The sequence below is a fragment of the Oreochromis aureus genome, linkage group 22 (assembly GCF_013358895.1).
Source record: "Oreochromis aureus strain Israel breed Guangdong linkage group 22, ZZ_aureus, whole genome shotgun sequence".
Classification (NCBI taxonomy): domain Eukaryota; kingdom Metazoa; phylum Chordata; class Actinopteri; order Cichliformes; family Cichlidae; genus Oreochromis; species Oreochromis aureus.
The window spans coordinates 41,218,461-41,245,800 of NC_052962.1; the positions used below are offsets into that span (position 1 = coordinate 41,218,461).

Sequence of the window (27,340 nt, forward strand, 5' to 3'; positions counted from 1 at the left end):
CACCACTGAGCTGTGATTGGTCCTTTCATTAGTCCTTCACTCATTATTACACATGGATACATCCAACCGCACAACATCCAACTGCCTGACATCTAAACGCACACCATCGTGCCACCCCACCCGACATCCACTCGCTCAGTGATTCCACACTTGAACCTAGATGCTGATACGAGCCCACTGAGCTGTGACCTCACAGAGAGCTCGCAGCCATAGCCCCTCACCCTGATAGTTTAGATAAACTGCTCTTACGGCTCATACAGCTCTTCTCTGAGGACTTTCATCACCCACTAAAGTAATTACGTAGTAGATAAAAGCTGCTGTTGTTTGACTGTCTGCTTTAGAAATCTGTTTTTTAAAGTGGATCAACAGCGGGGGAAGCACACGATCCGTGAACAAACAACAACTTCCTGTTTTATATTTACAGGACAGTCTGGCCAACGAGCGCACAGATCCTTCTCTCCTAGTTTACACGTTTATTTCTTCAGCATGTACGAAACAGAAACGGCTTCTTCTTCTTCTGACATTCACATATCTGACTGACTGTGACAGGAGGGGGAGTTTCACTGGTCCGGTCCAGTGAAGGTCACAGTGGGCTGTCCATGTAAAGTGGGTTTGATGTCCGTGCAGGACTGTGTGAAAGGATCCGGTGAACACGTCTCATTGGGATGGCTTTAATTCAGCCCTCGCACACTCAGCAGAAAAAGCTGAAGAGGGGAAAAATGAGCTTGCCTTTGCTTAATGATCGACTGTCTCATAATCCACACGCAGCCAAATACGTGACAGAAAATTAATAAAATTAAAGTCTAATTAAGAGCGCGCTCTCTGGGCTGGAGGAACTCCCACACGCTGCAGTTTAAAAGCTATCGAATTTAATATTGAGCTGCAGAAGGAGAGGCACAACGCAGTTCTTTAAAACCCTCCCACCGAGCACGCCCACCCACCGAGCACGCCCTCTCTCTGAGCACGCCCTCTCACCGAGCACGCCCTCTGTCTGAGCACGCCCTCTCCGAGCACACCCTCTCTCTGAGCACGCCCTCTCACCGAGCACGCCCTCTGTCTGAGCACGCCCTCTCCGAGCACGCCCTCTGTCTGAGCACGCCCTCTCCGAGCACGCCCTCTCCCCAAGCACGCCCTCTGAAGCTCACCTTGTAGTTTCGGCAGGTCGGGTTGAAGGCGTTGGTCCCGCAGGCAAACAGCGTCTCGTCGTTTCGGGGAACCAACACCTTCACGTAGTTGTAGCACTCGTCCTGGAACACAAAGGCAGAGTTAGAACTGTGAGGAAAAGTGACGGAGCAGCAGAAGCAGAGGTGGAGGTGAACTCACGCTGTTCTTCCCTCTGACCGTGCACTTGCTGACGTCGTTGGACTTCCACGTCAGCTTCTGAAACACAGGAAGAGGAAGTGAGGGCGTCATTTTCTCAGCATGTGGGGAACAGAGGTTTGATTAGACGGGCGAGGAGGCGGAGCATTCGGGAACAGCTCACGCACACAAACCTCAGTCTCAACCCCAACACCAAAACAGCTACGGCACCTTTTCACGCTCTCCATCAGGAGCCGATGTTCTACGCCTGAGACCTGCTAAAACCCAGCATGCTTCACTTCTCTGCTGCTGAGTCATCACTCCGCTCTGGCTGAGAAAAATGCGACCTATTTGGGCTGATTTGGGTTTTAAAATAGAAACAGCACGCCTCAGCGTGCAGCCTCGCAGCGAACACACAGCTGAGCATCGTTTCACTCACACTCAGCCTGCATCAGAGGCAGCGTCAACAGGTTTGATGCCAAGCCAGAAAATGTAAACACACCTACAGATAACCTCGACAGACAAAAGCCCAGCCTGCAGCTTGAAAGAGGCGGGGCTACAGCACCTGTAAAGCGCACTGACCCTTTTACTCATGAAGGATTTAAAGAAATGGGATTAGATCCCAGCTGGATACAGATTATTCCCGTCTCTCCCCCTAAAAGACCAGAGGTGGGCAATCAGCGCGGTGGGCGCCGTGTTCCGGATGTTCTGGTAAAACCTGCTAAACCCGACGAGAACACGAGTCCATAATTACAGATTAAAGCGCACACATACACAGACCGACGTGGTCCTCGCCGTGCCGCTCAGGTTGGAGCACCGATAACGAGAGTAACAGCTCACATCAAAGAGCTGCTGCCGCCCGCCATCCCACAATGCACCGGGAGGCCCATTACCGTGAGGAGCCCCCGTAACCTCTTCTCTTTGATCAGGAGGACGTGTGCAGATCAAAGGAAGCGTGTCCTTTGTGCGTCGCACACAGTTTTGTTGTGCGCGCTGATATTTACAGCGAGCACCGTGAGCAGACACCCATCAGCACCAAAGTCTGCAGCGAGCAGCGCGGCACGCTGACATCATCGCTGCTGACGGCCAGCCGGGGGAGAAGGAAACATCTCCGGCTTCTGTCTGCCCAACAGAACATCAGCATCTCTCACCTCCACCTGGGCTCCTCTCTCACACTGGAGGTCATTTTGGCATCCACGTGGAGGGTTATCGTCACGCAGCCAGGCCTGACACACTAACTTTTCTTTCTTGGCTTTTAAAACAATGAGCTGCAACGACGGGAGGAGGAGGGAGCTCGAAGCAGAACATTTTTCTGGACCAGTTCACTCTGAAATGAACTTTTTGTTTCACACGACGCTGTTGGTGATGCTCTTCCACACCCACTGTGTGTCCAGCACCGCGTGGTGACGTACATACCACACTGAACCCCACGTTGGTCTCTGACATGCGAGTGTCGGACAGAACAAAGTGCTGATGTGAACGAGGCATGGCGTAGAAACGCACGTATAAGAACCCGTTTTAGCTTCTAGAAATCATGTCAGTGAGCTGCTCGGAGGTGTGCTCAGCTTCCACAGCCTGGGTCTGATGTCTTACACCTCAGTCAGCTTCATGCTTGGCCCCACATCTCATACACAGCTCTGACTGCCTTCATGTGCATTTACAGATCTTTGCATTTGTCTTTGAACATTTTATTCTAAGACTGTGTGAGGCGACACCCTGGGAACTCCACGCAGCCATGTCGTTGTGCGATCGTACTCACCATCTGTGGGACGAACTCCCCTGAAGCCGTCGTCAGGTTGACTGCGAACACGTGATCCCTGCGGAGGTCAAAGCACAGAGTCAGCCTCTTTAATGGGCTACGATCGATGTGCTGCGCACCGACCCCCTCCATGATGCACTTCCTATCAGGAACACTGACAGCTGTTCATTATTTATTATTTATTTTGCTGTTGATTCTAAAACTGTTTGTTTTTGCTGATAAAACATATTCAGTGATGAGGTCTGGACCACACTCAGGCCGTCGTCAAAGACTCGGCTCAGATTCTCAGATCTGTGTTCGCCGTGTCCTAAAAACACAGATCCTCATGTATGATCTGTGCTCTGCACCACGACAATGGATCTTAAAAATACTCAAGCTCCAAAGGCTTATTGTGATATTTCAAAAAACTGACGTAAGAACTTCACTCAGACTTTCTACAAAGACCTGCGTGGCAGAAACTCCCCGTGATGCTCTGAATGAATTAATTTGAGTATTTTGGTTCATCCATGACCTCGCGGTGTGAGTCGTACTCAAAGGCCCCTTCATGGCTGAATATTTTAATGAGCAAACTAACAGCACAGAGCTAAACGTTGGCTGGGCAGGCTGGAACCATCCGGAGGCCAAAGTACGTCCGAATGGTGACTTCCTGTTTCCAGAAATATTCATTCTGCTGTTTATGTGACAAGCCAAGATCCTCTCAGAGTACAGCCGACAGCAGGAAACACTGGGAGACGTTCACCTGAGTGAAGGTGTGTTCAGGGTCAAGAGTCATTCCTGGCTGCTGCTGCTCTCTGAGCTGGATTTGATTTTCAGGATCAACAATAAAACCAATTTATGGACAGAAAACATGAAAAATGTCCCTTTGATTTCCTCCAGCCTCAGATTTAAACTGGTGTTCGCTCGCTCTGTGGTATAGTATCACTTCCTGTTCCTGCTCAAACACAGTGGTGTTTCTGAGTAGCTTTTCTGCTTAGCAATTTAATTTAAATCTTTTGATACATCCCTTTTTCATAGTATAATCTTAACGTGCTTCATCTGAATCACCCTTTCTGTGTGCTCACTGCCTAATTTATAGCCAAAGTATTCACTCACTGTCTCTTTACTGTTTCGCTAGCTTAGCTTAGCTCGTAGCCGACTCGTTAGCACCATGGCTACTTCACCTGTCCCTCCTGCACTTTCCTGCTCATTGTGTCAGATGTTTAGTTACTCCTCGGCCTCCTTTAGCAGTAATGATACCTGTAACAAATGTAGCATATTTGCAGCTCTGGAGGCCAGGATTACTGAATTGGAGACTCGGGCCGCACCCTTCATTCACCCGTAGCTAGCCAGGCCCCTGTAGCTGGTGCAGCCGAAGATAGCGTGAGGCCCCGCTAGCTGTTCCCGGCAGACCCCAAGCAGCTGGGGAAAGAGGGCGGCTGGGTGACGGTGAGGAGGAAGCATAGTCTTAAACTGAAGCCCCAGGTACACCACCAACCTGTTCATGTGTTCAACTGTTTTTCCCCACTCGGCGACACACCCGCCGGGGTCAAACTCTGGTAATTGGTGATTCTGTTCTCAGACATGTGAAGCTAGAGACACCGGCAACCATAGTCAATTGTCTTCCAGGGGCCAGAGCAGGCGACATTGAAGGAAATTTAAAACTGCTGGCTAAGGGTAAACGTAAATACAGTAAGATCATAATTCACGCCGGCAGTAATGACACCCGTTACGCCAATCGGAGGTCACTAAAATCAATATTGAATCGGTGTGTAACTTTGCCAAAACAATGTGGGACTCTGTAGTTTTCTCTGGTCCCTCCCCAATCAGACCAGGAGTGACATGTTTAGCCGCATGTTCTCCTTAAATTGCTGGCTGTCTGAGTGGTGTCCCAGAAACGATGTGGGCTTCATAGATAATTGGCAAACCTTCTGGAGGAAACCTGGTCTTGTTAGGAGAGACGGCATCCATCCCACTTTGGATGGAGCAGCTCTCATTTCTAGAAATATGGACCAATTTATTAAACCCCCAAAATATGACTATCCAGAGTTGGGACCAGGAAGCAGAGTTGCAGTCTTACACGCCCTCTGCAGCTTCTCTCCTCCTGCTACCCCCAAAACCCATCTCCATTGAGACTGTGTCAGCTCCCAAAATGACAAAAACAAACCAAAACCAGCAACAAACAACTTCAACATAGAAAATCACAAAGAAAGAACAACACAGTATCCACATCTGAACCAAAGAGTAAAACAGTGAAATGTGGATTATTAAATATTAGGTCTCTCTCCTCCAAGTCTCTGTTAGTACATGACTTAATAATTGATCAACAAATCGATTTACTCTGCCTTACAGAAACCTGGTTGCAGCAGGATGAGTATGTTAGTTTAAATGAATCAACACCCCGAGTCATTCTAACTACCAGAAACCTCGAAGCACAGGCCGAGGGGTGGTGTGGCAGCAATTTTTCACACCAGCCTATTAATTAACGAAAGACCAAGACAGACTTTTAATTCATTTGAAAGCCTGATGCTTAGCCTCGTCCACCCCAGCTGTAAAACTCAGAAACCAGTCTTACTTGTTATCATCTATCGTCCACCTGGGCCTTACACAGAGTTTCTCTCTGATTTCTCAGACTTTTATCTGATTTAGTGCTCAGCTCAGATAAAATAATTATTGTGGGTGATTTTAACATCCATGTAGATGCTAAAATGACAGCCTCAACATCGCATTTAATCTGTTATTAGACTCAATTGGCTTCTCTCAAAATGTAAAAGAACCCACCCACCACTTTAATCACACTCTAGATCTCATTTTAACATATGGCATAGAAACTGAACACGTAACAGTGTTTCCTGAAAACCCTCTGCTGTCTGATCATTTCCTGATAACATTTACATTTACAATCATTGATTACACAGCAGTGGAGAGTAGACTTTATCAAAGTAGATGTCTTTCTGAAAGTGCTGTAACTAAGTTTAAGAATATAATCCACCCACTGTTATCATCTTCAATGCCCTGTACCAACATAGAGCAGAGCAGCTATCTGAACACTACTCCAACAGAGGTTGATTATCTTGTTAATAATTTTACCTTCTCACTCACGCACGACTCTGGATACTGTAGCTCCTGTGAAAACTAAGGCCTCAAACCAAGTCCCTGACTCCGTGGTATAATTCTCAAACACGTAGCCTAAAGCAGATAACTCGTAAGCTGGAGAGGAAATGGCGTGTCACAAATTTAGAGGATCATCATTTAGCCTGGAGAAATAGTTTGCTGCTTTATAAGAAAGCCTCCCAAAGCCAGAACATCCTACTATTCGTCACTGATTGAAGAAAATAAGAACAACCCCAGGTTTCTCTTCAGCACTGTAGCCAGGCTGACAAACAGTCAGAGCTCTACTGAGCCAACAATCCCTTTAACGTTAACTAGTAATGACTTCATGAACTTCTTCACAAATAAAATTTTTATCATTAGAGAAAAATTACCAATAATCATCCCACAGATGTAATATTATCTACAGCTACTTTTAGTACCATCGATGTTAAGTTAGACTCTTTTTCTCCAATTGATCTTTCTGAGTTAACTTCAATAATTAATTCCTCCAAACCATCAACGTGTCTTTTAGACCCCATTCCTACAAAACTGCTCAAAGAAGTCCTGCCATTAATTAATTCTTCGATCTTAAGTATGATCAACCTATCTCTAATAATCGGCTATGTACCACAGGCCTTCAAGCTGGCTGTAGTTAAACCTTTACTTAAAAAGCCATCTCTAGACCCAGCTGTCTTAGCTAATTATAGGCCAATCTCCAACCTTCCTTTTATATCAAAAATCCTTGAAAGAGTAGTTGTCAAACAGCTAACAGATCATCTGCAGAGGAATGGCTTATTTGAAGAGTTTCAGTCAGGTTTCAGAGCTCATCACAGCACAGAAACAGCTTTAGTGAAGGTTACAAATGATCTTCTTATGGCCTCTGACAGTGGACTCATCTCTGTGCTTGTCCTGCTAGACCTCAGTGCTGCGTTTGATACTGTTGATCATAATATCCTATTAGAGCGATTAGAACATGCTGTAGGTATTACAGGTACTGCACTGCAGTGGTTTGTATCATATCTATCTAATAGACTCCAATTTGTTCATGTAAATGGAGAGTCCTCTTCAGACACTAAGGTCAATTATGGTGTTCCACAGGGTTCAGTGCTAGGACCAATTCTATTTACATTATACATGCTTCCCTAGGCAGCATCATTAGAAGACATAGCATAAATTTTCACTGCTATGCAGATGACACGCAGCTCTATCTATCCATGAAGCCAGGTAACACACACCAATTAGTTAAACTGCAGGAATGTCTTAAAGACATAAAGACCTGGATGGCTGCTAACTTTCTGCTTCTTAATTCAGATAAAACTGAGGTTATTGTACTCGGCCCTGAGAATCTTAGAAATATGGTATCTAAGCAGATTCTTACTCTGGATGGCATATTACCTTGGCCTCCAGTAACACTGTGAGGAACCTTGAGTCATTTTTGACCAGGACATGTCCTTTAACGCACATATTAAACAAATATGTAAGACTGCTTTCTTCCATTTGCGCAACATCTCTAAAATTAGAAATATCCTGTCTCAGAGTGATGCTGAAAAACTAGTTCATGCCTTCATTACTTCCAGGCTGGACTACTGTAATTCTTTATTATCAGGATGTCCTAAAAACTCCCTGAAAAGTCTTCAGTTAATCCAAAATGCTGCAGCAAGAGTACTGACAGGGACTAGAAAGAGAGAGCAGATTTCTCCTGTTTTGGCTTCCCTTCATTGGCTTCCTGTTAAATCCAGAATTCAATTCAAAATCCTGCTCCTCACATACAAGGTCTTAAATAATCAGGCCCCATCTTATCTTAATGACCTTGTAGTACCATATCACCCTATTAGAGCACTTCGCCTCGCTCTGCAGGCCTACTTGTTGTTCCTAGAGTATTTAAAAGTAGAATGGGAGGAGAGCCTTCAGTTTTCAGGCCCTCTTCTGTGGAACCAGCTTCCAGTTTGGATTCAGGAGACAGACACTATCTCTACTTTCAAGATTAGGCTTAAAACTTTCCTTTTTCTAAAGCATATAGTTAGGGCTGGACCAGGTGACCCTGAATCCTCCCTTAGTTATGCTGCAATAGACGTGAGGCTGCCGGGGATTCCCATGATGCATTGAGTTTTTCCTTTCCAGCCACTCACTATGTGTTAATAGACCCTCTGCATCGAATCATATCTGTTATTAATCTCTGTCTCTCTTCCACAGCATGTCTTTCATCCTGTTTTCCTTCTTCACCCCAACCGGTCGCAGCAGATGGCCCCGCCCCTCCCTGAGCCTGGTTCTGCCGGAGGTTTCTTCCTGTTAAAAGGGAGTTTTTCCTTCCCACTGTCGCCAAAGTGCTTGCTCATAGGGGGTCATATGATATGATTGTTGGGGTTTTCTCTGTATTTATTATTGTGCGATCTATTGTACAATATAAAGCGCCTTAAGGCGACTTTTGTTGTGATTTGGCGCTATATAAATAAAATTGAATTGAATTGAATTGAATTTAAACTGACAGAAACATCAAATCATCACTTTAAAGAGACTAAAACGATTTAGTGCTAATAGGAACACTTTGATTTTCATGTTGATCCAACTGACCGACTCACTACTGCAGTACAGTGTGCAGCTACGGGAAACTCACTACTGTTCTTGGAATATTTATGCTGGATTATGTTAATAAAACAGAGCCTGTGGGCGTGTCCAGACTAGGGATGGGTATCGTTTAGGTTTTATCCGATACCGGTGCCAAACCAGTACATATGAAATGGTGCCGGTGCTTAATCAATGGAAAAAACACAAACTTTGTCCAAAAACCTCTCATGTTTAACTGTTTTCCACTTTTTCTTTGGTCATTTTAGCCTTTTTGGCCAGGGTGAAGGGAGTATCTGCCATCAAACAAGAAGACAGCCGCATGTAACTACGACGGTGTTTGCTAGTTCACCTTACATGCATTAATGTAATAATGTGGTTAGCCTACTCAACGTTAATTACACACGAACAACATGAAGCTACTCACGCAGAGGAGAACGGCTGCTGCTGCCATCATCATCCTCATCATTTCTGCTACGCTGACAGGGCTAGGGGCCAGGACTCTCCTCTTTGGGGTTTTGGGGGATGTTGCTAACTCCGGTCCGATAACAGGCACCACACCCGCAGTAGATGTGCACGGTGTGAGGTCTCGCAGCAAGCTATCAAACACGGCGCATTTCTCGGCTTTTAACAAAATGCTATACGTCGCCAGGTGTTTCATCAGATTTGAGGTGTTACCTCCTTTGACAGTATCACAGTATCAGCTTAAAGCACTTGTTGCAGGCTGCTGAGTTTGCATCTTTTGCTGTGAAGTACAGCCAGACTTTTGACTGCTTCGCCTTGGGCATTTTTAATCTGTAGCTCTGCTCTAAAAGAACGTACGTACCTGGCCCCGCCTACTATCCTCGGAAACGTAAAATGATTGGCTAGAATCCAAAGTGTATGACATCTCAGGAAAAAAGAGCACCGAAATGTGCGCTGCTTTTCGGTCTGGTTACTACCGTTTATGTCAGAACCCGTGCCATTATGGCACCGGTACCCATCCCTAGTCCAGACGGTAAAATCATCTTTGATGATGTCACTAAAAACAAATGTGTCCTCACAGGTCACGTTTACTGGTTTACTCAAGCTGCTGAAAACACACAAGCATCATCAGGTTCGGTCCAGCTGTGTGTGTGTGTATGTGTGTGTGTGTGTGCATGTGTGTGTGTGTGTGTGTGTGTGTGCCGACCTCGCTGCGATGTACAGCACGTGGTTGATCCGTAGCATCCTCTGGAAGTCCAGGCCCAGCCTCAGCGTGTCGTTGTCCTGAAGCAAACCCTGAAACCCCGGGTACTGAAACGACTCTGCAAACGCACAAAAACATAAACGTGTGTATGTGTGTGTGTGTGTGTGTGTGTGTGTAGAGAGCATGCTTACAAATGTGGGTGTGGTCAGTTTTGAAATCAGAACAAACAGGAACACAGCAGACATAGATTGTCTCTGTCCAATCAGATGAAGGAACGGTTGCTATAGTGATGTGAAACGACCACAGTGGGACGACTTCATCACCATTGTCCAATACTCACGCTCCGAGCTGACCACGCTGATTGGCTCCAGGTCTTTGGGGAAGGGTGTGGTTGAAGCCGACTCAGCCGGCAACCAGGAACTGAGCAGCAGCAGCAGCAGGGGCGGGGGTCGCCATGGCGACAGCCAGCAGGTCAGGGCCATTGCAAGGAAAGAGAGGGAAGGAGGGGGCGGTGGGACGGTGATGTCAGCAGGTCATTGCAGACGTCAGCTGTCAGGAGAAAGACACAAAGAGGTTAGATGGAGAGGTCAGAGGTCACCGCTCTTCAGCCACAGCTATAAATCCTGAGGATTAGCATATTGCTCAGCCGTTAGCCGCGCAGTCACCTGTCGGGCCGCAGAATCAAACCTGCGTTCGATTCTGACTCTCAGCACATTAACACAGAGCTGTCACAGCTGCACAGGTGTGCCGTGTCCACACCACCCACACGGACGCAGGAACCGTCACACCTGAGGGGTGTAGTCCAGGCTCTGTGGGGGTGCGGGAGGGTGGAGTCAGTGCGCTGTTGCCTGCTCATTTGTCGTGTTTTTATCAGGCACTGCGGCGAGGCCGCACGAGCAGTAACTCCACCCCCCTCTGTTCCTTTTCTCCTCCACTGCTTCATGGACAGCAGCTTTTCATGACTCCTACTTCATAATAATGCTTCTGTATGGGCCTCAGAGAGGACACGGTTCGTCTTTGTCTGAAACAAGCTGTTTTAGCCCCTCCCCTTCAACAGCTTGCTTCTGATTGGGTTCCCTTGTAAAGCGCAGGTTTGACCAGCAGGTGGGCGGAGCTTTTGTGTCTTCATCAGGATATTACCTCTCGATGACATCACACAGCTCCCAGAGTATTCTGTTTATTTTTTATTATCTGTGGTGCTCCACCTGTCCACCTGACTGTCACCTGCGTGCTCACGTCCCATCAAACACTGAAGCAGATATTTTTCTGAATGAGTCGTGTTTTTAATTCAGATAACAGGAGCATCTGTTCTCTGATGTTATCTGATCTCTTGAAGGCCCCACAGTCCCACTGAGGACCTCTGTGTGTGTGAGTGCCTGTTTACATATGGTTGTGGGGACCAAAATTGGAATGTTACCATCCTTGTGGGGACCAACAGTCACTAATGAGGACAAAAATCCCATCCTCATGAGTTTGAAGACATTTTTTAGACTCAAAATGTGGTTTTAGTGTCAGGGTTACAGCTAGGCTCAGGGTTAGGGTAAGCAGCAAGAAAGCATTATTTCAATTAGATGTCTTCACTAAGACATCAAAACAACAATGTGTGTGTTTGTGTGTGCGCGCGCTGCGGGTCAATAGGAGCTGATCTTGCCCGGGGCGCCCCCTGGAGGCGAGCCTCTCCTCAGCTCGCTGGTGTCACAGTGAGTGAGCATGAAGGTGAACGCTCTCCTCTCCATCACCTCTTCCTGTCTTCTCCTCACCTCTCCGCCTCGTTCTGTCACATGAAGTGACAAATGAAAGGCGGGAGGCGGTCCCAGAGGTGATGAGCTCCACTCCTCCTCCTCTTTATTCCCTGGCCTAGAAATGGAGCAGAATGAAGGAGGCGTCACTCCCTCCTCCAGTTTTGGATCTGAAAACGTCACTTTTCTTCCTCCTCAGAAACCTGCTGGTGCCAACACCTTCCTCGCCTCCATTACGAGGTGTGAGGAGGAGACAGGAGGTAGAACGTGGAGGAGTCTGATCGTGCCCACAAACTGCTCCCCGAGGAGCAAGCACATCGTCATGGTCACATACGGCTCACCATTTCTGGTCATTTCCAACATGGCTGCAGCCGGGAGTGCCGGTGATGAAACGGCTTCAACTGACCAATCAGATTCACGTTCAGTCAGAGATCAAAGCTGAGAGCAGCCAATCCAAAGTCGGGAACTCTGAGGCACGACAATCCCAAAACCACGACACAGGACAGTTACAGACGTGTGCGACTGCAGAGGACGGCGATGTGTTCAGGGACCTGTGCATCACAGGGGACACATCAGCGCCAACACAAGCACTAAATGTTGTCACAGACGGCAGATATGTGACGAGAGCGGCTCGCTGCTCACACAAACAGTAGTTATAGTGAAAATATCAGCAGCTGATCCAGACATTATCCTCTGCCCTGCACTACCGGCAGCTGCATCAAACACACTCACACGCATGTATTTTAGCACAGAGACCATCACCTGAGTAAAGACCCCTACACAATCACACAGACATTTTCTCTGAAATCAACACGAATCAAACAGCAGCAGGTAAAAAAGCTCAACATCACAAAAGTGAGACGCAAAAGATCAAAAACGTGAAGAACAGACAGGAAGTCCCAGAGTGGGAAGACGATGTGTGTCCACTCAGGACGCGAGTCATCGTCACTCTGCAGCTCCACCCAGTTTAAACAAACCTGCTTTATGAGACTGACACTTACATTAGGAGGAGCCCGGCTCGGTCTAATCTCTGGGAGCTGTACCCTGCCCAGAGGACAGCTGGGGCCAACTAGGGGTTGGTCAATCCCAGGATGTAGTCCAGGTGTGTCTTTGGGAGATGATCAGGTGTGTGTGTGTGTGTGTGTGTGTGTGTGTGTGTGTGAGAGAGTGAGTGTTATTCCTTAAATCATTAGTTTGCTGCTTGGAGCCAAAGAAGCCCTCATGTCAATTCTCATTCAGTGAGACAAGCCTGAGACACATGGCCTGGTCTAATGAACCACACACACACACACACACACACACACACACACACACACAGCTCACCTTGGAGAAAATGTGGCTGTATTTAGGCCGTCTTTGAGACATTCTGTCTGGAGCCTCGTCACATTTCCCCACGAGTTCTCTGTGACAAGAACTCATTACACGCGGGTACACACAGGTACACGCGGGTACACGCGGGTACACACAGGTACACGCGGGTACACGCAGGTACACGCGGGTACACCTGGAGGTGTTTAGGTCTGACCCTTAATCAATGATGTCATGGTCCCTGTGCCGCAGTACTGTCTCTTCCCCTCGAGTGTGTGTGTGTGTGTGTGTGTGTGTGTGTGTGTGTGTGTGTGTGTGTGTTGTGCTAGTTAAAAGCAGCTGGATGTGCACACCTCCGTCAGTGTTTTGTCGGTGGATGAGGGGTGGAGGGCAAAGCTATCAGCTATCACTAGCAGAGCGTCACACAGACTCGGAGGTCCGGTTCAGGCAGACAGCAGCTACAGACACCTGAGTCACCCTCCACCTGTCAGTCAGCGAGGCCACACCCCCATAACGATGGTGTTGATTATTTGTGACATCCCCTAAATGTCACATGACCTCTGAGCACTGATAAACATAAAAGTTTGGTCTGCTGTGGTTCGGCCGATGCTTCCAGCTCCACATCTCTCCGTGACGCAGGACAGAAACAATGGCGGCGTGCTGTGACAGCTGGTAATTAGGCCGACATTTGCATTTGTTTGCCTCGGCGTTAAATCGTGCTGGATTACAGGTATCGAGGAAACAGCAGCTCCTTTGTGAAGAAGCAGACAGGAGCACAAATGAGAGCTGCTTTCATTTCATCCAGTAAATCAGCCTCAGCTCATTACCATCAGCTGTGCCGCCGCCGCCTCCAGCCGTTTATCCTTCAAACGCCTCGATATCGCCCAACAGGAGCCATTTAAGGAGGACCTGCTTCTCCTCCTGCATCTCCCGACTCCACAGGGCTCCTCCGACGGGTGCTGGTCTGGGCTTCACCTCCACCCGTGTGATCCCAGCCCTGTCCTGCTGTCTGGATCGTCGTCCTCGGAGCACATGACCCTTCACACTCGTTTACACTCATTTATACAAAGACCACATTCAGATCTGATCACACGTGATCTGGTTCATCAGCGTCCCGTCTGACTGACTACACATGACCGCTGATCGACATGCTGCGGCGCTGCGAGGGAGCAAACACGCTAACGTGAACACGCCGGTGCTCCCCGTGACAGCGACGCACAGCTTAAAGTGTCCATCAGCAGATGGCAGGCTTGTTAGTGACGCTGACACTGTGTGACGTGGGTGTTAGATCAGATCCATCTCTTCAGCCCAGCCGTCGGAGCAGAGCTCTTCACCCTGACTGGAATAAACCAGGAATCTTGTACCATCCACATTAACCCCACTCTGAACACCGACGTCTGAGAGCGCTCGCTCAGAAGCTCCTCCCTCACACCACAAGTCACGGACATACACTCATTCTCACCTGTACTGACCCAGCTCTGGTCAGACCAGGTTGGTATGAAGTCTTTTATGAACGTGGTTCAAACTGATGTTGGTGATACCACAGCACGCTGACCTGGCCTCAGATTCAGCTCGACCTTCATGAAGGTCAGTGGAAGGAAGCTGATGTCATTTCTGATATTTGAACAGCAGCCAATCAGATTTTTTCAGTTATATTTGGATTTGGTCAAAAGAAACAGCCATCAGAGAATCCATCTTTACTTTACAGTCTGTGTGCCTCGAGTCAGCTGAGCTCTGCTGCACTCACAGAGACAGGTGATAGGAATCAGCTGTTGACAGCCTCCTGTTTGTGCGCCCACAAATGACCAGTCAGCCGGCCCGAGCGGCGGCTCACCTCTGTGGCCCGGTGATGCAGGATTAACCATCAGAAGCACCAAACAGTTTTTAGTGAGACTGGTATCACTGGGGTCGCCTCCCTGCCAGCTGATGTGTTTATATTAAGCTGATCAGTGAGATGAAGCTCTATGGTGTGTGTCTATGTGTGTGTGTGTGTGTGTTAGTGTGTGTGTCTGTGTGTGTGTGTGTGTTAGTGTGTGTGTCTGTGTGTGTGTGTGTGCCTGTGTGTGTGTGTTTGTGCTGAAGGACCATCCCTTAGAGCAGGGTGACTGAGAGGCCCCCTGATCGTGTAAAGCAGATGATGGAGGCTGAGTGGAGGTTGCTTGTTGGAGGCTCCGCCCCCTCGGGCCTGTGACTGTTTCCAGCTGAAGTGTGTTGCATTAATGCGCGGCGTGTGGAGCGAGCTCACAGCTAATCCATGCTGTAATCGATCTGCAGGCCTCAGATTTGGGCGGCACGGCGACACGTCTGTTAAGCTCCGTGAAATCCTGATGTCACGGCGCCTGAAATCGGCTCTTTGTGTTCTCCTCCCATTTGATGCACGCCGGGAACACGAGGGGAAGCTCGCCAAGCAGCTCCTGGCTCCGGTACAGATCTGCTTCCTATGATTTTGGAGGTGTTGGAAAGAGTGTGAGGATCAGAAACCATCCAATCAGAGCTCAGCGTTGCCACAGTGATTGAATCAGAGCTCTGCAGATGTTGGTGGAGGATTATCATGAATGTGAGTGCTCTGGTGTCAGCGGTGTGCCGAGCGCTCAACCCTCGACCTCCACACGTTCATCTGTTTCTCTTCATTTTCAACATTTGTCAGTAACAGACTCCAAGGCCACGCCTCCCCACCTTTCTGACATCTGGCAACCTCCTTGTCGATCACCGGAGGAAGTTTCCCGCTGGACAAAGAGGCGAGCAACACAAACGCTCGGGCTGAATGCAGTGAATGGAAGTGAGCGGGACAAAGAGTGAAATCAGGGTCAGCCGGGTGGGGGCGCGCATTAAAAGACTTCCAAATGAGCAGGAGAGCAGGTCGAAGCAAAGCGTGAGGGCGAATGGAGGTTAATGAGAGCGGAGCGAGGGAGAATAAGACGGGAAACAGAAGGAATGGAAGGAAAGTTTGGATCCAACTGAAAGATGTTGGAATGAGCAAGTACAACAAAAACCAGCTGGAAGTAAAAACGAGGAAAAGAGGAAGTGGAAGCAAAGAAGAAAACACAAAGGCGAGGGAAAGTGGAGAAAAGGGTGGAGAAAAGGACGCTTCCTAGCTTCCCTTCCTCCTTCCTAACCTCCTTTAATTGTTCCAGACACCGGGGCTGAGAGCAATGACTGAACTTCCTGCCCCAGGATCAGACAGCTCAGAGATTTGGGAGGTGCAACCCGCTGAGTGACACCCGTCTGCGCACCGCCTCTGAGCGCAGCTGATCAGCCGTGATGTCACACAGCCTGTTTCTGAGCCGTCCCGCCTCCACGCCACAGACCAGGTGCTCTCAGGTCACTTTCATCAGTGATTCGGTTTTTTAGCACACCCTCACCTTCACCTAGAAACATGAGAGTGGGCGTGGCATTACATCACCTTCATGGCCGCTCTGCATACACACCACCAGCTGTGACTGCACCATCAGTTTATCGTTACTATGAATGAAACGTGGAGTCAAACTCCGCCTGTTTGTAGTCGGCGGCTCACACGAGGACCACCCACTGACATTGAAGTGGGCGGGGCCACGAGTGGCTGTTACATCCTTCATGTCCTTAACACAGATACACAAAGAAAAGCCTTTGGCATCGAGCTTCCTGCAGTCTGTGAGCGAAAACTGGACTGATGTGAGCTTCATCTCTGCTCATCTTCATCATTACAAACAGACTGATGATGATGATGACAACACGACTGAGGAAGGCTGGAGAGAGACGTTTTTTATGATGTTGCATGTCTGTTGGTGGACTGCAGACACACCATGTGGCGTGAATCGTGAAAACTGTCACATGAGGTAAAAGACGCAGAGTTCCATGTGATGAAGCTGCATGCAGAGGACTGACAGTCACAGAGCTCTGATCAAATGAAAGGCTGCAAATGTGAGCTCAGCACTGAGTCAGCCTGTCGTGTGATTGGCTGACAGCAAGAGAGCTCCCGAGGAACGTTAGCGTGGTTCTGAAGGGTGACCGTACTTACAGAGTGAAAATCTGCTGCGACGGACAGGTGAAGCCTCTGGACGCTCAAGAGACAGCAGCAAACAGGAAGTCAGGAGGCGGGGGTGCACCCCCTCAGATGTCCTGCAACAGCAAAACGACAAAGTTTAAAAGGACCGAAACATTTGTGCTTCAAGCTTTGAGCAAACATGATGAGCTGCTTTTAACAGTCTCTGTGGTGTTTTGATTACAGACGCCTCATCAGGACGGACCTGTGGCTGTGTACCATGGGCCAGCCCAACAGATCAACCAATCACAGGAGAGGAAAGTGAACCACAGCTTGATGACCAATCAGTGCAGCTTGCTGTATGAAGACATCCTGACATTAAAATTATTGTCAGCTTGGAATAAAAACACTCAAAAACACTTTCCTAAAACCTGCAGGTCAACACACAAAGTACCTCTGCAACACACCAACAACACGCCTGCAACACGCCTGCAACATGAATGAAACACCAGAGCAACACGCTAGAATCAACACACCAGCAACACATCACCTTTTAGTTGAATCAGTGGAGTACTCTTTAACACCAGTATGATTAATGGTGCAGCGTGTGGCGGGCTTTAAGGCTCAGCTCAGATTTAGACAGATGAAGATGAAGATGAAGACAGGCCGAGAGCTAAAGCAGAGTTCAGCCTCACACTGTTTTTGCCCAGATTTGGATTTTAAAGGATTTGATTCTAGAACATTCCCAGCTGGAGTTTGTGCTCTAAAGGAATGCAGTCAGGGTTTGAGGAGGAAGTTTGAAAGCAAACTCAGGACGCTGTAACACGATTAAAGGAAGCTCCTCGTGTAAAACAAAGAGGCTCCCCTGGTGCCGCTCAGCGAGCGTCTGCAGCTGATTGGATTTGTTCAGGATCGATTCTCTGGAGGATTCTGCTCTCGGCTGGTGGCACGAGTCCAGATCGAAGGAAATCTAATCAGCTGCCGTTAGGCCCGAGGCCCGTCGCTCATTCATTCACAGAGAAATAAAACAGTGCGGCAGGAGGAGGAGCTCCCTCTGGATGAACAGAGCTGGTTTCTCAGGAAGAGGAACTCAGTGGAGTGTAGCCTGAGCACAGCGAGCGACTCCCTGCTCACAAAGAAACGTGTCCGTGCTCGTTAGCAGAAGTTCTGCACGAGCTAACCTCACCTAACGAGCTAATGGGAGCCATTAGCGGGCTCCAATTAGAGGCACCCCTCCTAACGAGGTCACACAGATGAATAGCAAAGGGAGCGGAGTTGCTGCAGGCCTTCAGTCTGACTCCTGGCCTGCTGGTTACCACGGTTACCAACATGACCTCTGACACTGACGGTGATCAACAATTCCTCGCGCAGATCGCGGTGGTTTTCAGCTCGTCGACCCATCGGTGCAGCGAGGTCATCTTTAACATCACGCAGTCTGAAACCTGTAGCTCCACCGGGCGTGGAGGAAGGTGAGGCAGGTGGGTCATGTGACACAGACAGAAACAGACTGAGCCAGTCAGACCTCAGCGCACACGCCCAGACTGGGATCAGAGGCCATTAGGTGGAGGTTACTGATGGTGACTCGTGTAGAACACCTCAGACAGAGGCGTAGCTACTGCACCAAAAGCTTCACTGTGATTGCTCTGGTTCTAGCAGGTTGCCTTGGTCACCGGCAGTCAGCGAGGAAGGCGACTTCTCTGCATCTGTACGTCTCTCTGACCTGCGACCCATCGGTAACCATAGCAACCTCACAGTGGGTGTCGGTGCAGTACTGTATGCCTGTGAGTTATAGCACACGAGTAACCATAACGAACCTCCACCAACCACCCACCAGCTGGTTGGAGAACATCTGTGTGCCTGTGGCACCGCTTCAGGAGAAGTGTTGGCACAAAGGAGCCTGCTGAACGTTAGTCCCCGCCCCCACCACGGCCTGTGACCTCAGCGCTAGCAGCGAGAAGAAGAGCTCGACTGGTCTCCTCATTCACACGCTTCACCTGCCTTTACACTCATCCATCCACCCACCCACCTATCCACATAGCTGTCCATCTATCCAGTCATCCACCTATCCGTCCATTCATCGACACAGCCACCCATACATCCACTGCGAGCTCTCTGGGATCTTCTGATGTACACTTCAAACAGACTGATCAATAATCAATACCTGCGGCTGTAAACAGGCTCTCTGATTGGCTGCGGTCAGTGTCCTCTGAGCTTTGTTTTCATGTTTGCTGCTTTGTTCCAGTTTCAGTCGTTCAGCAGATTAATCCTCTCAGCAACAAATCTGATCCTCATCATCCTCATCCCCATCTCACACACACGCATACGAACACACACTCACACACACAGACAGACACACACACGCGCGCGTCCGACTCTAATCCCACATGTGATCATTTGCTGAGGTTAATCCTCGTGTCTGCCTCTGCCGTCCACTCTGATGGATTTACTTTCATGCCTGCGTTGACGTCTCTAAGTCCCGCCTCTGTCCTGATGATATCAGTACCGTTTTATTATGGTTCTCAGGTGAGTCTTCAACACGGGCCACGTTTAGCTTCATCTCTGTGACTCGTCTCAGCAGTTACACCACAACATGTGTGAGGCACCACCTCCACCACCACCCCTACACATACTAAGACCTTCCAAAAACCTCCAAAAACCTTCAAAAAGTGGGGCGGGGTCAGTCATTAGAAAGGAGGATCGCACAGACCTGAGTTTCCTCTGAACACCAACACTGACATTCTTGATCATGAACCTGAAACGTGATTTGTCTTATCAGCACCATTCACGAGCTGGTCTGAGCTAGTTAGCCACAGGCTAACACAACAATAGCCACAGTAACCAAGGTGACCACGACAGAAACGCCGGTGACAACAATCCTCAGTCTCAGACCTGTAAACCTGTCAGCCAGGTGAACACGGACGTTTTAAACAAGCCAACAAAGGCAGAGTGGCTAAAGCTAAAGCTAGCTAAGCCACGAGCCTCAGTATCAGCAACGCATCAAAGCAGTGAGGAGGAAGACAACAGAGAGCAGTGAGGAAGGCTGGATGTCCTGCTGAAGGTACTGACCTGCTGGTTGATAACACGCACACGCATGCGCACACACTCACACACCTGGGCACGAACATCAGAGCACACCTGAGCTCAGCTCAGTCCGTGCCGCCAACCTCAGAGTTTTCTCACAAATGACATCACATCAGCCTCCATTCAACAACACGCTGCACACCTGGCCGTCCCTCACCTGCACACAGGTGTGGGCGTACCTGCAGGAGTCAGTGAGACGGTGTGTTTGTAGTAACTCTGAACATTAGGGCAGAGGAGCAGGTGAAGCTGCATGTGCTGCAATCAAACATGCACTTCCTGTTTCTCATGAGACAGAAGAGGGTGCACAGTTATGCACAGGTACGCATTCCTAAGCTGCTGCTAGCTCATTTTCAGCACTGCGTTTCATTCAAAGGTCAAAGTTCAGGTCACAGGAAGGAACATGGAGCACAAACACAGAGAGGTCAGAGGTCAGAGCTGGAGAAAAGCGTCACCAGCAGCAAACAACATCAAATTAATTGGAGCTTCCTCCTGAGGCCGGCAGGTCAAAGCTCGGATGTTGGCAGTGGTGCTCAGAGCAGGAACAACTCGAGGATGCCTGTAGCTGGGTCACAGGGCCAACTTTACAGAGGTCAAACAATTACCAACATGGCAGCTTACCGCCGTCCGTGGGGGGAGGGAGTGAGTTAGAAAAGAGGGGGTCGGGGGGCTGGACTGGAAATGCTTTTATTTTTAGATCAATCACTGATTGGACAGCAGGACGTATGCCCACGTGACCACTGACCTCAGTCCACTGAGACAACAGGTCCAAACAGGACGTATTCTGTAAACTGGGGACGCCTCGCTCTCTAACAGAGACGCCAAACAACCACAGCGGACGCCGGAGACACAGACAGCCAGATTTCCTACGATCCTCGGGTCAGTGAAGCTGACACGGTCACAGACAGAGGAGGGAGGAATAGTATGAACAGGAAGGGATGAAGGGCGCTGATGAACACCTGGGCAGCATCAGCTGACAGAGGGTCACCTCTTCATGTCAGTGATGTGGCGTTTCAGGAAGCGTCTCACCTGTCAGCGACCGGCGCCGTGCGGTGCTGTGGGGGCTGCACAGCGCCCCCACCCTGCGCCCCTGCCTGGATAATAACAGTAACTAACTGAACAGCTCGGCCTGCAGCAGCTTTTAAATCTGCGTTAAAGCCTCTGATCTGATCTGAGCGTCGCCGCCATCTGTCGCTCGTTCCTGCGTCGCTGATCTGTCACCGAGAGCAGCGCAGCACCTGACTGTCAGCACGCCACCGCCATGTTTTACTCATTAAAGTTTGTGAGAAACGATGCTCTGCTGTCTGATTTATGAGAATATGGAGGGTTTTTTTACTTTGTGGATGAACAACAGCTGATGCTTTTAAAGCTCTAACAGCTGATTTCTTTCCATTAAAGTGACATAAAAGCAGAAATGATCAACAGTGATGTCACATGAGTGATCAATGATGTCACAGTATTTTTTCATTTGAACAAACTGAAGGAAATACTCCAAAAACCATTTCTAACGTCTCACATTTAAACCAATTCATCGAGTTAATCAATAATACTGATACTACTACTAATAATAATGACAGTAATCTTAATCATTGAGTGCCTGGAGTGACTGGTGGGTGTGTCATTGTGACTACGCCCATCACTGGTGGGTGTGTCATTGTGATTTGGTGCTGCCTCTGAACTGAGCATGCTCAGATCCCAACATCTTAAATAACAGCGTAACAGCAGCACCGTGTGCTTTTCCTCGCCGCCCGCACAGACGGGCCGGTTGGACGCGACGCTGCAGAAAAGCCAACAGGCTGCTCCGCCAGGCGTTTCCCAGCCCGGAGATCCGTCTCTGCCGGACTAACGGGAAAGACGCTTGAAAATGGATCCAAAGTATTTGTGAGGATAAAAAAAATCCCCCATCAGCCCCTGCATCACCGAGCCAGGCGCCGAGCTGACCTCACAGGGAACGACCGCCCACACTCACCTGTGCCACGACACGCTCCCGCCCAGGTGAACACCACATGACCCGCCCACCACCGACCAATATCCAACAATGTTTGACGTCCAAGAGGAAGTCGACTTACAGTGTAACCAACACACACTCACACAGAAACACACACACACACACACACACACACACACACACACACAGACACACACACACACACACACCCTCCTGCTGGCCAACATCTCTCAGACTAACAAGCTGATCCTGCGGCTCTCGACAGCAGCGATAACAAACACAGATCGTCTGATGACAACACTGAATGTCATCGTGTGTGTGTGTGTGTGTGTGTGTGTGTGCGTGCACGTGTGTTGACCACACACAGCGTGACTCACTGAGCTGTTTGCAGTAAATGACTTTGTGCTCGTTTGGAGGAGATGCATTGTGTTTTTAAGCCTCGCCGCGTGGCGCTCACATATTCCACTCTTTCCATCAAAATGCAAACTGAGCAGCGGCGGCTCGCTGCAGCCCGCCTCTCTCGCTGTCGTTTTAAAGGCCAATTTATTGGATTCACAAAAAGCTTGAAATAATCACTCATCGTGAGGCTAAAAGGCTCATCACAGAGTCCAATCATCCAATAAAATAAATGTGGTTCATAATCGCCATGGAAATGCAGGCGGCCTCACAGAGAAATGAAATCTCATCACAGCGAGCGTCCTCGCAGACTCGCACTGACTGTCGTCTTTAATAAAACCGCCGCCGCCCGCTGCACACCAGAGAGTCTGCAGATTCTTCAGTCACAGCGTTACGCCTTCGTTACTCCGCCCATGCTCACGATGCCTAGTTGGTGACCTCTGACACTGAGCGGTCACCAACAGGTGGAGCTTTTCTGGATGAAACTGAAGCACAAACCCGTCTGACCCTCGGGGTCACCTGATCGTCACCTGTGGCCACACACGTTTCCTGCTGCTCGGTGTTCTGTGGCTGTTTTTCAATCAACTCAAACGCTCGAGCCAACGAGTCGGCCCGGATTCAAACCTCAGAGCTTCAAAGAGACGCACACCAGGGACGCTCATTCATACACAAAACCAATGAAACAAAGTACCACTTGATGGTACATTGGATATACTTGGATCATTTGCATCAGTCGAATCTTTTTCCTTTTCACAAAAACAGATAATTACAATGGGTATGCTGGCTGCAAAGAATCTTATTCTTTTACAGTGGCGGTCTTCTTCGGCCCCGTGTTTTAACAGGTGGCTTAATGAGATGGTGTCTGTGGCCAGGGTGGAGCAGATAAGATTTGATAGAAAGGGGAAACTGGCGAGTTTTTGTATGATTTGGCAGCCATTTCTAGAATTCTTAAAAATTAACTGATCATAATTCATGCCTCACACTCCGCGTGAATTTTCTTAGTTTATTTTACTCTTTATTTAGTTAATATTGCTATAATTTTTTCTTCTTTTTTCCCCTTTCTTTTTTTCTTTTCATGCCTATAAGTTCACAAATGCTAAATGTAATAATTGTTCTTGGTTGATTTTGTGTAAGCATGTTGTGTTTAATTTAAAAGCAAAAGTAAAATTATATAAACAAAACCAATGAAACAAGACGAATAGAGCACTGAGCGGGCGGACATTCACCCAGGTAACACAAATGTTTCAGCGTGTGTCAGCGCACACCTGCAGGTGAACAAGGAGGTCTGTCCACGCCCACCACGAGGCAGGATCTGCTGTTAGAGCTGCAACCAGCCAGGAGACGCACTCTCATTGTGTACCTCCCACTCACACTCACTCACACTCACTCATTCCCAGTAAAATTGACTGCAGTCCAGAGCAGATCTGAGCTCCATTAATTCATCCCTCCATTAACGTCCAGACTCAAGGCCGGCTCTTAAATACTCATCTCTGTGTGTGTGTGTGTGTGTGTGTGTGTGTGTGTGTGTGCAAACACACACACACACACACACACACACGTAATGAAGGCTACACAAAGGAGGAACAATCGCCTGCCAAACTGTGCCTACACACACACACGTTTGTACATGTATCTCTCTGAGGACCTGTTGAATGAAATCATTTCTCCTCATTTCTTCACCCGTTACAGCAACACACCCACCCTCGCCCTCCGAGGCCACACTGCAGCTACATGTGCCCAGCTGCACAGATGTGCACCACAAAACAAGCCTGCAGCCAATCACTGTGAGGACAAGAGCTGCTGTGATTGGCTGCAGAAAGAAAAGAAGCGTACAGCACAAACATCGTGACACGCAGACAGGTTCATTCTGCAGACCACATCTAAAGGTTACAAATGATCTTCTTATGGCCTCTGACAGTGGACTCATCTCTGTGCTTGTCCTGCTAGACCTCAGTGCTGCGTTCGATACTGTTGACCATAATATCCTATTAGAGCGATTAGAACATGCTGTAGGTATTACAGGTACTGCACTGCAGTGGTTTGTATCATATCTATCTAATAGACTCCAATTTGTACATGTAAATGGAGAGTCCTCTTCACCCACTAAGGTCAATTATGGAGTTCCACAGGGTTCAGTGCTAGGACCAATTCTGTTTACATTGTACATGCTTCCCTTAGGCAGCATCATTAGAAGACATAGTATACATTTTCACTGCTATGCAGATGACACGCAGCTCTATCTATCCATGAAGCCAGGTAACACACACCAATTAGTTAAACTGCAGGAATGTCTTAAAGACATAAAGACCTGGATGGCCGCTAACTTTCTGCTTCTTAATTCAGATCAAACTGAGGTTATTGTACTCGGCCCTGAAAATCTTAGAAATATGGTATCTAAGCAGATTCTTACTGAGCCTGGTTCTGCCGGAGGTTTCTTCCAGTTAAAAGCGAGTGTTTCCTTCCCACTGTCTCCAAAGTGCTCACTCATAGGGGTCGTTTGATTACCTTGACATCACTGTTGGTGAGTCAAAGGTCAGAAAGCCTCCTGTAGGACTGGAAGTCTTAGCCATTGACTGTAAAAACATGGACAACGCGACAGCTCCCCAAAAATGAAGCCAAAACGTCTCTATCGCCCCCTGGTGTCTGGCTGCAGTATAGGCCATAAACCCCGCCTCCTCCATGTTAGCGGATGGGACTGGGGTCAGAATAAAATAAATTTATTCTCCTCAGATAATTTTTTTCCAAAGATTCTTTCTTTTGTTATCAATAGTTCTCATCATGCTGATTGATGTCCAAGGGGTCTCCTTTCCCATAAGTTTGATTCTAATTCCTACCGCGGTGATGTTAAATTGGGGTGAAACGTCATCATAGCAGCTTTGACTGGCAGCTGCAGTCACGGAGAAACTTGCGTATCTCTGTTCGGGAATAGCAGATAGAGCGTAGGCTCTGAGAGGAGGGCCAGCGTTTACGCTACGAAAACACGACCGAGTGTTTTAACCTGACAGCCTGAGGTGTTCTTCAGTAAACTGGACAACCCGACAGAAGGACCCGAGGCCCCGCTGCACTTTTTCGGTAAGTTAAACGTGTTTGTAAGCTAATCCATAACTACCGTCCACAGTCTTATGTTAAAATCTCAAAGGACAGCATTATATTTTTGATATTAACAGTAACTCTGGGCCTCTGTAGCGTGTGCAGATGATCTCATCGCTGTCTAAAAATGGATAACAAACATAAGAAGTGCTGAATCCTTCAGTAACACAGACTATTAAGAGTAGCAGGTGTGTAGCATCGCTAACTAGCTAGCAACAAGCCTCCAACACAGTGCGTATGCTAGCGGCTAATCTAGCAAACGAATTAACAACAAAGTGATTTTAGAACTGTAAGATGATAAACTGTGTGTCTTTTTTTATAACAGTGACATGGTTGTATTTACCTTAATTAAACGAGTCGTCAGCGGTAAACCAGCAAAAGAACTCGAGCAGCCGGGCTACGTAAAAAGTGTAGAGGTGCGTGTTTGCGGTCACGTCCAGCGGGTGTGTGGGCGGGAGCGTTACACAGTCACTCCACCTCAAGTCACTACTGCGCAGACTCTGGCTCCAAATTTGCAAGATGGCAGCGTCCACAAGTGGGATATTTTGGCTTCATTTTTGCACAATGGGAGGAGGCGGGGTCGCGTCGTCCATGTTTTCTACAGTCAATGGTCTTAGCCTTCGCCCCCTGCTGACCTTCAGACAGAACGCAGGTTTGAGGCTGTTCCTCTGGTAGCAGCTGACCTGTGATGTCTCATGATTGCAGTTTATGTCACATGTGATTAATAATGATTTTCTGAGGCCTCTGTGAGCCAAACACAACCTCTCCATATTCAGTGATGACTGAGACTTTAGCTTAAAGCTGGTTTTTACACACTGGTTCAGTCGTCGTGTTTCCTCTCAGAAACAACAAGAGGATGCAGCCACACCTGCCTCCTCCCGTCCGATCCTCTATCTGCTCTCTTCCTGCCTCCCTCATCACTTCTGCATCTGCTTCATCACGTTCAGCTCTGACACAAGCAGACGCTCGGCCACTCCACAGTCTGAGCCCCCTGCCGAGCATGCTGGGATACCACGGCTGCCGTGGCAACGGAAAGGCGGGCTCTGCGGGGAGGAGGCTGAAGGAAGAAGCGACGAAGATGGATTAAAGTAAGACGAGGTCAGAGGAAGAGGAGGATGAGAGAAAACAGGCAGGAGAGAAGACGAGGCCAGAGGATGAGGGGATGAGGGGATGAGACAGATGAGACGGCGACAGTCGGTCTAAATCAGATTACTGCTGAGACCTGACGACACAGAAGCTCTCTCTCAGGGGTTAATCTGCTCTCGGCGGGATTAGAGCGTCGCCTGCAGAGATCACCTCCATCTCTTTCTCTGAGACAGGCGTGAGCATCCAAGCTTCACAAAGACAAAGAAACCTGCAGTTCCTCTGACATCCAGCAGGGGCAGCAGTGAGTCAGTCCCCAGAGACCGCCATTTTAAAATAAACTTGTTTATAGAGAGGTGTTTAAATAACAGCTTTTCGTGGGGGCGTGGCCTCGTTGACTGTCAGGTGTACGGTGACACAGGTGGCTGTAGCTGCTAGCTGACCTGCAGAGCGTGTCTGACCAATAACACGGCTGCTGTGAGGTCACTGTGCTGACAGAACTCCAGAGCTGGTAACTGATAACAGGCCAACTCACTAACATTGAGGCTTTACAGAGCGTGTCCATCTTTTATATACAGTGTGTGGTCCAGACATCAGTTTAAACATGAACGTGATGACGCTGTGGTGCTCAGTGGTGGATTACCACGGCAACGCTGATGTTTGGCCCTGATTTGCTAACAGAAGTGTCACATGTCATCAAAGTTTGGACAGAAACACAACAGTTTCCCTGAAATCGTGCAGTCGTGATCATTTGGCACCTGCACCACTGCAGCTGTCCAAACAGATCCAAATGCAGCGAAGCGCTGTGATAACGGCCCGCTGCTATCAGTCTGTGCAAAGCTAGGCCAACAACTATATATCTGCAGGAAACTGGGGGCTG

At 48.5% G+C, this 27,340-nt stretch overlaps 1 protein-coding gene across 2 annotated transcripts in view; it reads right to left on the minus strand.

Moving 5' to 3' along the window:
* LOC116322258 (semaphorin-6D-like) overlaps positions 1-27,340 on the minus strand; it is a 103,367-nt gene that overhangs the window by 46,413 nt on the left and 29,614 nt on the right. Inside the window, exons 2-7 of one of the 2 annotated variants that reach the window (XM_039605598.1) lie at positions 16,902-17,002; positions 10,198-10,406; positions 9,861-9,975; positions 3,059-3,116; positions 1,324-1,380; positions 1,146-1,247 (exon numbers count right to left, since the gene is read on the minus strand). In XM_039605598.1, coding sequence (XP_039461532.1) covers positions 1,146-1,247; positions 1,324-1,380; positions 3,059-3,116; positions 9,861-9,975; positions 10,198-10,339 — 474 coding nt within the window. In that variant the 5' untranslated portion in view covers positions 10,340-10,406; positions 16,902-17,002. The remainder of the gene's footprint in view (positions 1-1,145; positions 1,248-1,323; positions 1,381-3,058; positions 3,117-9,860; positions 9,976-10,197; positions 10,407-16,901; positions 17,003-27,340) is intronic. The other variant, XM_039605599.1, reaches the window with a different exon arrangement.